The 14,357-nt window shown below is 33.4% G+C and overlaps 1 protein-coding gene across 1 annotated transcript; it reads right to left on the reverse strand.

Moving 5' to 3' along the window:
* Window positions 1-1,211: 1,211 nt before the first annotated feature.
* LOC134273226 (uncharacterized) lies at window positions 1,212-12,053 on the reverse strand. Its single transcript, XM_062755421.1, has 9 exons — window positions 12,036-12,053; window positions 10,745-11,129; window positions 7,790-8,042; window positions 6,666-6,955; window positions 6,245-6,391; window positions 4,680-5,017; window positions 3,200-4,495; window positions 2,782-3,013; window positions 1,212-2,650 (listed from the first exon to the last, which is right to left on the reverse strand). The coding sequence occupies exons 2-9, from the start codon at window positions 10,949-10,951 to the stop codon at window positions 2,159-2,161; spliced, it is 3,255 nt and encodes a 1,084-aa protein (XP_062611405.1). The 5' UTR covers window positions 10,952-11,129; window positions 12,036-12,053; the 3' UTR covers window positions 1,212-2,158.
* Window positions 12,054-14,357: the final 2,304 nt, after the last annotated feature.

A 14,357-nucleotide genomic window follows, 5' to 3' on the forward strand; every position in this document is an offset into this window, starting at 1 on the left:
GCTGGAACAAGGAAGGGAATGGAAGATATAAAATAAGAGCACTAAAGTGTAACCATTTTATTTAAAGCCGCTTAACCCGAAACAGGCGCATATTATCTTACACAATAAAAGTACTTCATTACATAGATAATGTATAAAAATAAATTATAAGATTGATTTAATTGTTTATTACAACATTCCTTACATGGAAAACGCAGATCAAAAACCTTATTGACAAACAGTAGTTCCTGACGGAAGTTAAGATCTGTTGTGAAGTCAATTTAGTTTATCGGATATATCTAATGATGAAGATAATTCAAACCCGAGTATTTTTTTTTCTCTACTAATAGAAGCCTTAGTCATAATACATCTTTTCAAAATTAAGTAATTTTTATATTAATATGCTTATTTAAAGAATAAAGGAAAATCAGATATTTTAAATGATTGTTTTAAAGGAGCTAAAATATTGTCCGTGTGCATATATACATGTACTTTGTTGTGAAAAAAATCCTCGGGTTCGTTCTTCATGAGATAAATATGTAAGCGATAAATTTAATTTTTCGAAGGTGATTTCACGCAATATCAACAATGATCAACATAGGAGTATTTTTTGTGTGACCTAACAAAAATTATTTTTTTTAACTTTTGAATTTTGGTATCTTTTAAAAGAAAAAGACTTTGGGGATATAATTTGACAAAAGTTGAAACAATTTATGGACAATTATTTTTCAAGAAGAAAAACGAATATATATTTTTAGCGATTAGAATCGGACCAAGCGGCTTTAATCAACAAAGTATTTTAAATGGGAAGGCTTCTCATGCAGTAACACTCTTTAAATAAGATCATGTTTATGTCAAAAAATTTATGTCTAAATTCTTCGAATTCAACTCCTTAGTCAAATAATATAATAACAATATTCCAAAACTGGAATGTAATTCACATTTTTCATCACGCGTTGCTTTTGTTCACTTATTACATGTTTATTACATAAAAACCCCCTACATCGATAATCAGACGGACTTCTTTTATAAATTTAGATAAGGCCCGGTAAGATTTCATATTGATTTAATAAAAAAAAAATTGTGTACAATCATTTATTAATTATAATTATAAATTATTTATTAATAGTTATTTTGATTTTCCCTAGCAATATACATGTAATAAAAACTTTCGGATTTTAGCTGAAAGACATGTTTAAAAACTCCATATACCAAAAAAAAAAACCCATATGTGATTGTGATACAATTTATTAAGAAATAACAATACATGTTACAGTAGTATTCTTTCAAACATTCTGCGATTATTTTCGTAAATTATAATCCCTTTTTCACCCTCAACCTCATTCAATTACCACCCTAGCCAAAAGGGAATACGAGGAATTATCTCATAAAAGTTGAGAGACAAAATTAGTTTGGAATCGGGATTAAAATTAAACCCCTAAAACAGTATTTAGAAAATAAACATTCGTATTGGATATTTCTGCATGCCTTGCCAACATTAAGAACTTCTAAACCAGGAAGTGAAATAACTTTTAACCCCAAGGACTTAGAACATGTTTATCGAACCAGTACTGTCGTTTTCAATAGCAGTTGCCGATCCTTTGATCAATGGTTAAATGGATCGATTACGCGGTACATGACATTGATTTAATAGATTTTTTCTCTCTCCTTCAACACTTGAGTGATTTTAATGGAACTGCAGAACGATTAAATATTTATATATCATTTGGTTGCTAAAAACCTTGAAATATTTGGTACAAGTTTTTTTTAATAAGGCACACAGACCGCGGTAACGTATGCAAGTTTAAAAAGTCGAAGTATACAATATTTTGAGTTTGAAGACAACAGAATAATTATACCGTTTCATGGTAACGGCAGAACTGCTCTTTTGCAAAAGCTATTGAAAACGGCAGTACTGGGTTAAAAATTATTTTCATTATCATATGGTAATGCTAAAAGAACCCCCAAAAGTTTTGTTTTATTTTCATAATTCACACATTTTATCTACCGGTATAATACTGAATTGACAAAATAATAATATTACTTATTAAACCAAAGGAAATGTGTCATGAATATTGATGAGACATATTCCTTTTTCATGGAGACTCCATTAGGTAGTTATTTTGTCAGCTATGTTCATAGGAAATCTATTTTTCTTTAAAAATATTTCAAAATCTCGCTAAGAAGCTTGTTTAGACGGAACACGCTTTACGGCCTGGTGTCTTCTGGTTTGAAAACCACTACGTCTGAGATTCTGTGCACACTGTTCAGTTTTAAAATCACTCATCTTTTCTGCAATCACTTGGACTGGAGGTCTTTTATCCGCTGATGGATCCATGCACCACACAATAAGATTTTTAGTTGATTCAGTCATATTCACCTCTTGGCATTTATTTATGACATCGTTCATTCCAATGGGATCCACTTTGCTGGTAAACAAATCAAGAGTCATCATTCTCTGGTTGTCAAAACATCGAGTATTGAGCAACAATTCGAAAATCAGAAGACCAAGCGCATACACGTCTGCGCACGCAACATATATTTCCCCCCTCAGAACGTCCGGTGACAAGTATGCAAAATCACCCACAACGATAGACTCCTTGTCCATTGGGAAACTGGCTAAACGTGGAAGACATCCACCGGTTAGTTTAACATTCCCATCAAAGTCTACCTACAAGAACAAAAGAAAATACTTCTTTACAATATTTAAATTTCAAAATGCGAAAAAAAATACTTTCATCATCTCCTTTTTTCATGTTTCAAATATATGTACTTCTCTTCTTACTATAAATGAAAACATACTGTAATGGTGTTCTGACATAGTTCCATGTGGACAAGCTTTTTACTGTGAAGATATTCAAGGCCATAAACCACCTCCTCCAGAAATCTCGGAATCTCCACTCGAAGATTGCAAAAGGTCGATTCTCTATATATTTTTAGACTTCGAAGGTGATCCATATAAACAAATGCAGGGATTGGAGAATCAGAATGGTGAATACCCAAAAACTTTGCTACACATGGGTGATCCAGAAATCTGAAGGAAGATAAAAAAATCAACTTATTTAAAGGTTTTATCATATGCCGTCCTCTTCAGATCTTTGAAAAGGAATGAATGAACCGATAAGGAAAACAGTTTCAAAAATTCTACATAATCTTTTTTCTATATGCTTGACAAATTGCAAAGGAGCATTAAGATTATCGGTTTTTTAAAAGTGTGTACCGTAATTTGGTAACTTCTGCAAAGGTTTCGGAGATTCCGGCCAGAGGAAGATAGACTTTGATGATGATTGCTTCATCACGTTTTTCCTCCTCGTCGTATAAACTCGCATTTTGTAGAGCAGTCCAAATCCCCCTCTGGATGCGTCTGTCTCCTCCTCGAGTGTTGTTCGAGCAATTTAGAATGATTGCTGAACATCGGAAATCACCAGAATCTCCGTAGTCGTTATAATCGTCCCGAAGACGAATTTCCCTTCCAATAAAATCATCCACGTAAATTTGTCCAGTTCCATACTCCAAAAGCTGATGTTTTAAAGTTTCTAAACCTACCATCATCTTTTCATATGTTTCTCTTGATTCATTTGCATCGATGCGGCAATGTGAAATATGGTCTAGTAATTCTTCATTGGAATGGATCATTGCAGGGATATTCTCTTCAATAACCTCCAGTAATTCTCTTGGACGATCAAACATTTCTGAAACAAAGTTAAGAAGTTTATTTTCTTCGCCCTTTTTGGGATGCAAAAACTTTTGAAGAAACTTTTCGGAGACTTGCTTGGCGACATTGAGTGGATCTTTCTGAAACACTTCTTTCTTCCTGTTCCATCTCGCAAATTCGTAAGTTTCATATAAACTAGAATGTCTCAGTGTCTTGGCTAAAGTATCCAATGGATGCAAAAATTTGCCAACCAATCGGACTGGTAGTCGCTGTGCATGTAACGCTCCAAAATCATAGTCTCCACATCGCCCAAGTTTTATTGAGAGGAGTGATGATTTTCGTCGAGTTGTTGAACCATAATATTCTTCTGATGAGACACTATCGGAATCAGAATGCAGTTCACCTTCGATAGACACTAAATCACTCTGTAAAAGATGCAGTTCGGATTTGATTTGGTTGAAGATTTCTTGCTCGACCTTTCGACATTTTTTATTATCTTCCTCCCACTTCGTGAATTCATCAGTTATCCTGTTCAGAAGTATATGATGAATTTTTTGTTTAATTTCCGGCCAAGGATCATCCTCTCGAATATCTATCAAATCTTGGTTCAACCAATGAACAAGTCGGAAATGTGTGGCTGGTTGATTCAAGAAGATTTCAAATGTTTGACAGATTTCTTTAACACTTGCGTCTATATGTGCTTTTTGATCTTTCAGCACCTCCTGTGACTTCAGCCTTAAACTTTGAAGCTTTTCGTGAACATGCTTCATTTTCTCTTTTAAATGTTGTTCATTATCATCGACAGATTTAACTATAGTTTTAAGATGATGAACACTTCGTACTAAGACTGTTTCCATCCACCTAGAAAAAGTACACAGCTGATACAGTAAAACACATAGGTTTTTTGTTTCTTTTATGTTATTTTTCCATGAGATTCAGACACCAGTAAAAGGTAAAACTAATTTGTATGCAAATACTTTCAAAGTTTTTGAAGATCTTTCCTACCAAGATGTGAAAATCATTTGTACAAATTAATCCGACTTACTTGTACGTGGCCTTAACTCTTTTATCAGTTGCCTTGACCACTAACTCTTTCAGTGCCTCCAGAAAGAGTTTGTAATCTTTGGTAATGTAGTCTGGATCAACAGACAGCTCTTCTTTGGCACGTTTTGCAGAAAACCTGATAACGCTGGACCTAACCAGTCCTGGCCAGTAATTTTCCAGCCTCCGGACTATGAATTCATACACATTGTCTTGCTCGTCTTTCTTGATATTGTCCCACATATTACACAAAAATATTGCACATTTTGGATCAAAAACTGTTCCAGCATCGTCAGATTTCTTCTTTTGCTTGTCTATGATTACCTTGAGTAATTTTCCTAGCTGTTGAAATTGAAAGAAAGACTATTATGAGAACAATGAAAGTGTTTCTGAAACTTAGATGTTAACAAAATATAACACAAAATGATTTTATCTAGTCTTGAATATCAATTTTATCTTAACAACTGTAAAATGAAATATTTTCAGGGTTTTAAATTTTCGCGGTTTTAGGTTTGAAGATAAACTATGAATTCGTGGGGATATGATTTCATGGGTAAAGAATTGTTGAGTCTGATAATAGTATGCTAATGATATTTAAAGTCATACACGCTATATGAACGCCGAATTTTGTGTGAAACAAAATGATTAATGATTTGAAACACATGGAGTGTAATGAAAAAATAATACTTTCCACAAAATTTTACTATAGACGTCGTTGTAATAGCAAAACAATTAACCAAAATCTGGCAATTAAGAAATCCGTCTTCTCATGAATATTGATGAAGGACGTGCGTAAACAGTAGGCCTATGTATAGACACGCATGTCCACGGGAAATCACAGACAACGATCGAGTACCTGTTGCATTTTGACAACAATTATTAAGAAAAGGTTAATATGCGTCATAACAGAGTAGATGGTTGATACTGATTACATTAAAAGATAAGTATCATTAAGAGTAAGACGGTTGCCATCCACGTCAAAAGTGAGTTGTATCTCAAACGGCCTACCTTCTTTTCTTCACGGCGTCACATGATGGATTTATTTAAAAATAGCCATTTCTCTCCTAGCAGGGTTATAAATAATTATAATTTGATAACTTTATAACGCGTTTAATTTTCATGGAGTAATTTACAGTATTTACGTAACTTTTATTGATAAACAAAATATATAAATTTCCAATCTTTTTAAAACTGCCATAAGTTATAGCGTGTATACTTTTAACATTTTGTGGTGGACATAAATTTGTGAGACCCTACATACCTCAAATCAACGAAAATCGAACCCCCATAAAAATACTTATTTCACTTGTATCACCTAGTAAATTTAAACTAGCAATTCACCAATTGCATTGGCGTCGGAACCAAGGGGGGGACTAGGGGGTTTTAGCCTCCCTCCCACTTTTTGCAAAAATAGACATTACATAGGCATTAAAAATTGGGATTCACCTTTTTGTTAGTTTAGTCCCCCCCCCCCCCCACGCACTTTTGATTAGCCCCCCAACTTCCAATTTGCTTCCGACGCCCATGAATTGTGTAATGTCGATTATTTTATGTATTATTGAAACGTACTCTGTCCTCGTCGACACCTCCGGCATTGTCAGACTTGATGATGTAAATGAAACCACTGATGTGGTGTTCTGAGACGAATTGTGTGATGACAGAATCCATGGCAGAATTTTCTCCGATTCCTGGAGAGTCCACCAAAACAATCCCGCTCTGTGTTGAAAAATATAAATACATCAGTATATTTACAAAGTAACTGAAACTCTTTGTTAAAACGAGTATTTGCAAGCATTTATCATTAAGAATTAATGAAATAAAAAAAAATGAATATTAAAAAAGAGACAAAGGGTGATGGCGAATTTAGTATCGTCTTTTTAATATCAACCCTTCTATCACACTGTCTGACTTCCATTTTTTTTATTAGATGGTAAGAATTTTTTTGCAATATCATCACTGCAATTCCAAAACGCAGCTTCTTCCTGCCTACCTTCAATTTCTCCACTGGCAAGGATAGTTGAACTTCGTTTATTCTTGATGTCTGTTCTCTGTTGTCTAAATTAGTTTCAAATATTTTCGACCATAACTTTTCCTTCAATTCTCCTTTATGAATGTCCTCTATTTCTTCTGTATCGCCGTTCATATGAACGATGCGAGCCAATCTGCTCACGCCGTAGGAAATTTTTGTAATGACAGAGGTGCAAGGGTTGTGGTGGACCGGTAATATTTCCTCGCCAAAAAAGAGGTTAAGGAAACTTGACTTACCGGCTGTGGTCTCACCTGAAAGATATGGACTAAAAATTCAGAATGAGAAGAAGTCCATATCATGAAGCACGATGTACAAACAATACGGAACTTTTTACAATAAAATAGTATTTTTTCAATCAAGTAAAACTGACCTATGTATTTAAATGAAGGACTATGTAGTCTATGCAAGAAAAATGAACTATATCCCCAAATTTCGTGATAAAATTCTTAAAACACTTATGATAGCCTTCATGTAAAATATAAGAATTTGGTCATCTCAGATGATACATGAATCTATGTTATTAAATATGCTTACTGGCATAGAGAATTTGTTTAAAGAAAATAATTATATTCGCAAAGAGAATCGAAAAAATCAAATAAGGTGTGACCAATTGACAGGGACGATTACTCCTCCATGATACCTGATCCCACCTCTGATGTTTTGGAGGTCCATGTTTGCTCTCCTTCTGATTTGTACTGTTTAAGACCTTAAGACTCCTGTTCGTTTTGTTCATTTTCATTGGAAAGGGACAGACAAATAGCCATACATAAACAAGTGTTCAATTACAATGTAGATGCTATCTGAAGGTTTGCAGCTCCAATATTTAAAATATTCATCATGTCAATATTTGATTTGATGGACATTTAGAAAGGGGATTTTTATTACCTTAGAGCCATCGAGTGTTTAAAGGAAGAATTAAAACTAATGTGAATTTCTTAATTTTAAGTCAGTTATGTATAAACAAAATAAAGAGCTACGCATTCGATATATAAAAACAGTTTATTTAACGTTATATGCTGTGGACATAATCTTGAACATTGTGATGTGACTTAGGACAACCACCTCCCCACCTTGTTTTATTTTACCTGACACAACAATAATGCATTCTCCTGTTTGGATTTGTGAGATCCTTTGATTGAAGTCAATTTCGAAACTTTTCGTCGCCCCCTCCGTCACCAGAAGTTCCTCCAACGCTGTGCTACCCCTTTTGCGTTGCTGGCTCGGAACCTCTGGCACTTCAAATTTCTTTAATGTCCCTTGGATTGTCTTTAACAGTTCAAGTATTTTTTGTCGTTTTCGCTCATCTTCCCGAAAAATTTCCATAAGTTTATCAAATATCTACAAAAAAAGTAGAAAATGATTAAAATATGAAAAATTTTATTTACACAATCATCACACTATGTTATCATCTTTATTAATTTTTTCGAGCATAATATTCTTAACACGTGTGTCTATGCATCAATTTTGAATACAGCTTTTGGAGATACGTCATGCAATTCGTGTATTGAGCAAAAATGTTTTTCACCATTTGCAACACAGGGTACTCAGTATTTAACCTCTTTCCTCTTAAGACAAATGTTGAAAGACAACAAATTATTGATGAATATAAATCAATATTGTTCACTTTTGTGGGGAAGGTAAATGCAAAATAAAGTGTTCAATTAATATCGACTAATCACTATAATCAGAATTGTTGAATTCATATCTACTTCAGCAATGTACTGTAGATTTCTAGAACGACAAATTAATCTTACTCCGTACAAATACCACAGAATACGAACTCTTCGACTACCAGTGTTTCGAGATTTCTTTTTTTATCATTAAAATGAATTGACAAATGGATAAAAGGATAAGAAAATTTAATAAAAATCCCTTAACAATAGAATTAAAAAAGTTAAGTTATAGACGTGAACATATTTAAAATGCTTAATATTTCAAGAAGGATGTGATTCAGTCTTTTTATTGCCTTTAACATTAAAGGTTTTACTAAATTTTCAAAGAAAGGGTGTTAAACACTCAGAAGTCTATCTTGAACATGGTTTTTTTGGTGGGAAATGATGTTATAAAAATGATTTCAATTAAGCAATTCCACACCATTATTTAATTCAAGATATCGTGTCTCTTCAACTTGGTCCTTAATGTTACTTCGGGAGGTTTAAATCTTAACAATGATAATGCAGCAAGCCTTTGTGTATTATAATGGACTTCTTCACAATAATATCCGCTGCTTTTAAAATGTCATCGTGATCCTGTACTGTATTATGTTCTTGATAGAAATTACCAACGAACCGCGAAAGAATTCAGTCTGAAGGATCTTCAGTTGAAAAGTTAACTATTGTATTAACCTCGAAACATAGCAATAAAACAAAACCTTTTAATTACAACAGAATCATAGATCATGTCTAATTTTTAAAAGGGGATGTTAGCATCATATATAATTTTGAGTTTTAAATAAGTATTTTTTACAATGTGCTCTTACAGACTAAATTCAGTAAACCTTCATTGTAGCATGGAAGTCAATCTCGAAGTAAGGTCCAATTGCTTTAGAAACAACTATGCATTTTGAAAGAAAGTATTTTAACTTTTGCTTAATTGATGGGAGAGGGAGGGGTTATATTTGTAAAAAAAATGTTAAAAAAGGGATGTAAACGAAACATCGATTTGCGAATCTTTTACCGATGATGTGTCGGGATTTTTAAAAATTCAACAACATTCCTTACCTCTTTAAAAGTAGTTAAGAAGATAGACAAACATTTCCTCATTAAATATTTATTATTTACTTTGAACACACTATGGACGATATTAAATTACTATAGACACAGATTGCTGTCCTGAGATTTAGACGATAATCTGTCAATAAGGCTTTGAGGTCATTAAATAATGTTAATGTTTTTTGATGAAATGAAAGTCATTGTTGAGGAAACTTAAATTGAACAGTCTGTTTGCGGCTTAAATTTTTACGTCAGTGTTGTATGTAATATTGTATAATGTCTAAAATATTTGCAGGGGTACACATGTAATTTTTTGATTGATTTTTTTTAAATGTACAGCCTCTGTGCCCTTAATTTAATTTTTTTTTTTACTGTTGTTTCTTATGATGTTGCCAAAATGTTTGCATATGCAGATGCAATCAGTTATTAAATGGGACTTTAACACTTTGTCTCTTTTTGACACACACTGAGCATTTTTTCAATAAAATACCTTGCAAAACTGGAACGTAGTTTAAGAAACAACAAATAGATTGGTGTAGTCCAGGGAACCACAGATAGATTGAGATTGGTGTAGTTCAGGGAACCACCGATAGATTGAGATTGGTGTAGGTCAGGGAACCACAGATAGATTGAGATTGGTGTAGTTCAGGGAACCACAGATAGATTGAGATTGGTGTAGTTCAGAAAACCACAGATAGATTGAGATTGGTGTAGTTCAGGGAACCACAGATAGATTGAGATTGGTGTAGTTCAGGGAACCACAGATAGATTGAGATTGGTGTAGTTCAGGGAACCACAGATAGATTGAGATTGGTGTAGTTCAGGGAACCACAGATAGATTGAGATTGGTGTAGTTCAGGGAACCACAGATAGATTGAGATAGGTGTAGTTCAGGGAACCATAGATAGATTGAGATTGGTGTAGTTCAGGGAACCACATATAGATTGAGATTGGTGTAGTTCAGGGAACCACAGATAGATTGAGATTGGTGTAGTTCAGGGAACCACAGATAGACTACAGATAAATTGGTGTTGTTTAAGAAACCACAAATAGATTCAGATTGGTGTAGTTCAGAAAACCACATATAGATTGGTGTAGTTTAGGAAACCACAAATAGATTGATGTAGTTTAGGAAACCACAAATAGATTGGAGTAGTTAAGGAAACTACAGATAAATTGGTGTAGTTCAGGGAACCACAAATAGATTGATGTAGTTTAGGAAAACACATAAAGATTGGTGTAATACAAGCAACCATAAATATGTGTACAGAAAACTTTTGTCATAATGACGTTGCTACATATTGAAATCTTTGACACATATCCCCTCACCTGTGTTTTGAAGTTGCCTTTTTCCTTCTCTATGTGCATGATCAGCCTCTCTTTGATGCTATCTAGGTCAGACAGTCCCCACAAATTGACGTCCAGGGCTTCCCCAATTTCACAAGCATCATCAAGATCATCGCAAGCATCTATGTCCTCAACCGTATAATGTACTGTGTCCTCTCGCTTTGTTACAGCGTAATCTCTTCTAGACATTGTGTTACCTTTTTTCCTTTCCCTGGAACAATTTATCCACGATTTTATCACATAACGTTGAATATCAAACAAAGCAAAACAACATGCTTAGGTCTACGACATGATGCCCTCTTCCATGAATGGTTCTAAATATCACATCTCATTACCTGCTTCAGGACTTTTAAAATTTTCTTCCTACCTGGAAAAAGAATTGAGAGATTTTATTTAACGGAAGAAAACGGATTTAAGCAGCATTATGCGAAGGGGATATTTTGAAGCTCGTAATACAGATAATAACATACACCCCAGTCGGTCTTCTTTCAGAACAAATTGGTTCCGCTCTAATAATTACCTACTATGACACCAAGGTTCCTATCTATCTAATGAACTAAAAATAGCTTACAAATACCTGGAATGGTATATTTGTTTCGGGTACTAGTCATGGTTACGGAGGGTAAGTTTCAACTTTTTCGAAGAATAAAGGAAGTTAAAAATAAAATAGGAAAGAATACATTAAGGTGTGCAGTGGAATTTCCAGAGTGTGGGCTTTCGCACTATTTTTCGTACAGAGGTTTGATTTAAAAAAAAAAATAGCGATACTGAAACTTATGATTAATTTCTTTCTTTAGATTAAACATCAAACTATCTTCTTTCTCTCAGCAAATTATTATAAAAAGATGCCAGAATAATGACAATAATTTTATTATTTTCTTTCTATTGTTATTATTATATTTGTAAACCGAAGTCCCGTGTCACAATAGATCTAGAAACAAGAAATACTTGAGTTCAAAGCTTAAAGTTCCCAAGTGCCGAGTACAAGTCGACTACATTTTTTGCGCCTTACTATCACTGCCAAGTTTTGGCATCTCAATATGAGTATATAAGCGAGATAGATTAATAAATTCTTAGTACATTTATATAAGATATAGTTGAAACCTGGATAGAAGAGCAAAGAAATAGCAGTAAATACTTGAACATGTATCTACAGCTTACAGTCCTGGAACAGGAAAACAGCATGTATTAAGAAACAGAGTAAAAGAAAACGTGATGAAAGCTTCTTTATGAAAGTAAATGAATTTTTAAAAGCCTACATTTTAATACTTACGACCGTGTCTTCTAGAATTCTTTCATTTGCTCAAGAAGTGCACAAACATGCAGCGCTTAGCCAGATCGCACAAAGAACTGTACTAGCTTCAAGAATAACCGGCTATTGTGAAGATTTTTAAATGCATTCATTCTGTCTTTCAAAAGATTTGGTCAGATATCTAGCTATCTAGTTCATCTATATCCGTTTTTTGACTCAGTCAAGAATCGCCACGAGGGCGTTAATTAAATGATGAGAAATAGTGATTGATCAGCGCTTAGTGATCTAATTAAGAAATTATTTTGCATGCAATACACATAATTCGCAAAACATTTATTAAAATCTTGTAAAACGAAACCAAAAGGAGGGATTTTCGAAACTAAATATTGTTGAATAACAGAGACACAAAGGACATGTTATTTATATGTCTCTGAAAATAACAGAGATTCGCAACTCCGCCATTAGCATGTTTGTTTACAGAAATATGTGATGGTCCTGGTACGATCCTAAGAATAACTCTTTTTTTGCCCTATATTTCAATCTAAATAAAATTAATATTAATTCTATACCAATTAGAGATATATGGTTGTATGATTTGTAAAGTTTTAATATGATTTTTCTAACCAATCTTACGGAAGCCCATTAGTGCCAACCTGTATATATAAAGGAAAAGCTATATATAAAAGCAAACCTGTATATATAAAGGAAATGCGATATATATAAACAAAACCTGGATATATGTAAAGGAAATGCGATATATATAAACAAAACTGGTATATATATAAAGGAAATGCGATATATATAAACAAAACCTGGATATATATAAAGGAAATACGAAATATATAAACAAAACCTCGATATATATAAAGAGAAATGCGATATATATAAAGAGAAAATTTTCCACAGCGTGACCTGTAGAACTCGGCTGCCCATCAAGATTATATACAGATTAACCCCTGGCAGGGGGGAATCAGTTATAAAGTACTCATTTATAACTTTCCCAGAATCGGCAAAATGTTGCTATATCATAGTGTTTATTTGTTTGTACGTGCATATATCACGTGTATCAACGAACTGTAATTGTAACATTACTTAAAATAATGCATTTAATTGAGAAGAAGAGCATTTACAGGGACGGATCCAGGAATTTCGTAACGGGGAGGGGGAGCAGTGGAAGGCAGAGGGGTTCTGGTCGCTGTACGGATTTTAGGATAATGCATGGACCTATAAATTTTATATACAAATATTTCAAACGGGGGGGGGGGGGGGGGGCGCACGCCCGGCGCGCTAGCCCTGGATCCGCCTTTGATTTAATTATTGATATTAATGAAATAAGTATAATATCTATCGTATTTTCTGTGCATTTTTTGGCTTTACATGTATATGATCAACTTCTTTTTTACAACCTATAGCTACATTGTTTACTGTTTTACAAAAAACTTAGCCGTACTACCTTTGGTTTCACAACCGAGAATTTATGAAAATAATGTTTAACGGGAAGTCTTAAATTCATTGAAAAAATAATTAACTAGTATGTATGCCCATTGATTGTTAATAAATAATCAATATATATATCGGAATTGGAGAGAGGGAGGGATGAAGGTACCCACTTCTTATGAATGTGAGGGAAGAAAGTGACAAGTAAAATTATACTAATACTGTAATAATTTTAGGGTCTTTAATGGTGTGAAAAAAATATCAAGTATTTGGAAATTAATAAAAAAAAAAGAAGCGAATTAGTGCATATTTACACTCACATAATCAAACTGCGGATTTTTGTCCCACGTCGTAAATAAAATCGATTTGAAATTCTCCATACATCATGCAAAACATAGTAAAACGTTAAAGAACGTATAAAGTATGATAAAACACACTTGTATTTTTACACTGAATTATAGTTCGATTGAAAAGACGTACTCCAACATTAATATACATTTTAAGAGAAGTCTCTAAAGTCTTTGAAATGTAATTCAATTCACTTCAATTTATTCACTGAAAAACCATGTAAAGGGTACATGAGGTACAGAAATTAACATAAAAAACATATACTAGTATATACATATACAGTGGGTCAAGCAGAAGGTGATAACTAAGGGGAACAGACAACACTATTAATTTTAGAAATAAATGTACATAATTTTTTCAAAGAATCAACATCATTTTGGCACAATAGGAAGAGCAGCAGTTTTTTAGCTTTAGTTTTAATCATCATAATTATCAAGATACATAAAGAAAGAAAACAACACTCTGAATACCATCCTGAAACAGCCACACCAACTGATCGCAATCAAAACATTAGATCGGGAGCTGCTTATCATATGTTGGCGAAGTTGTAATAAAGGT

Source organism: Saccostrea cucullata, unplaced genomic scaffold (genome assembly GCF_032062105.1).
Source record: "Saccostrea cucullata isolate Sc308-1 unplaced genomic scaffold, CSIRO_AGI_Scuc_v1 ctg741, whole genome shotgun sequence".
NCBI classification, from domain to species: domain Eukaryota; kingdom Metazoa; phylum Mollusca; class Bivalvia; order Ostreida; family Ostreidae; genus Saccostrea; species Saccostrea cuccullata.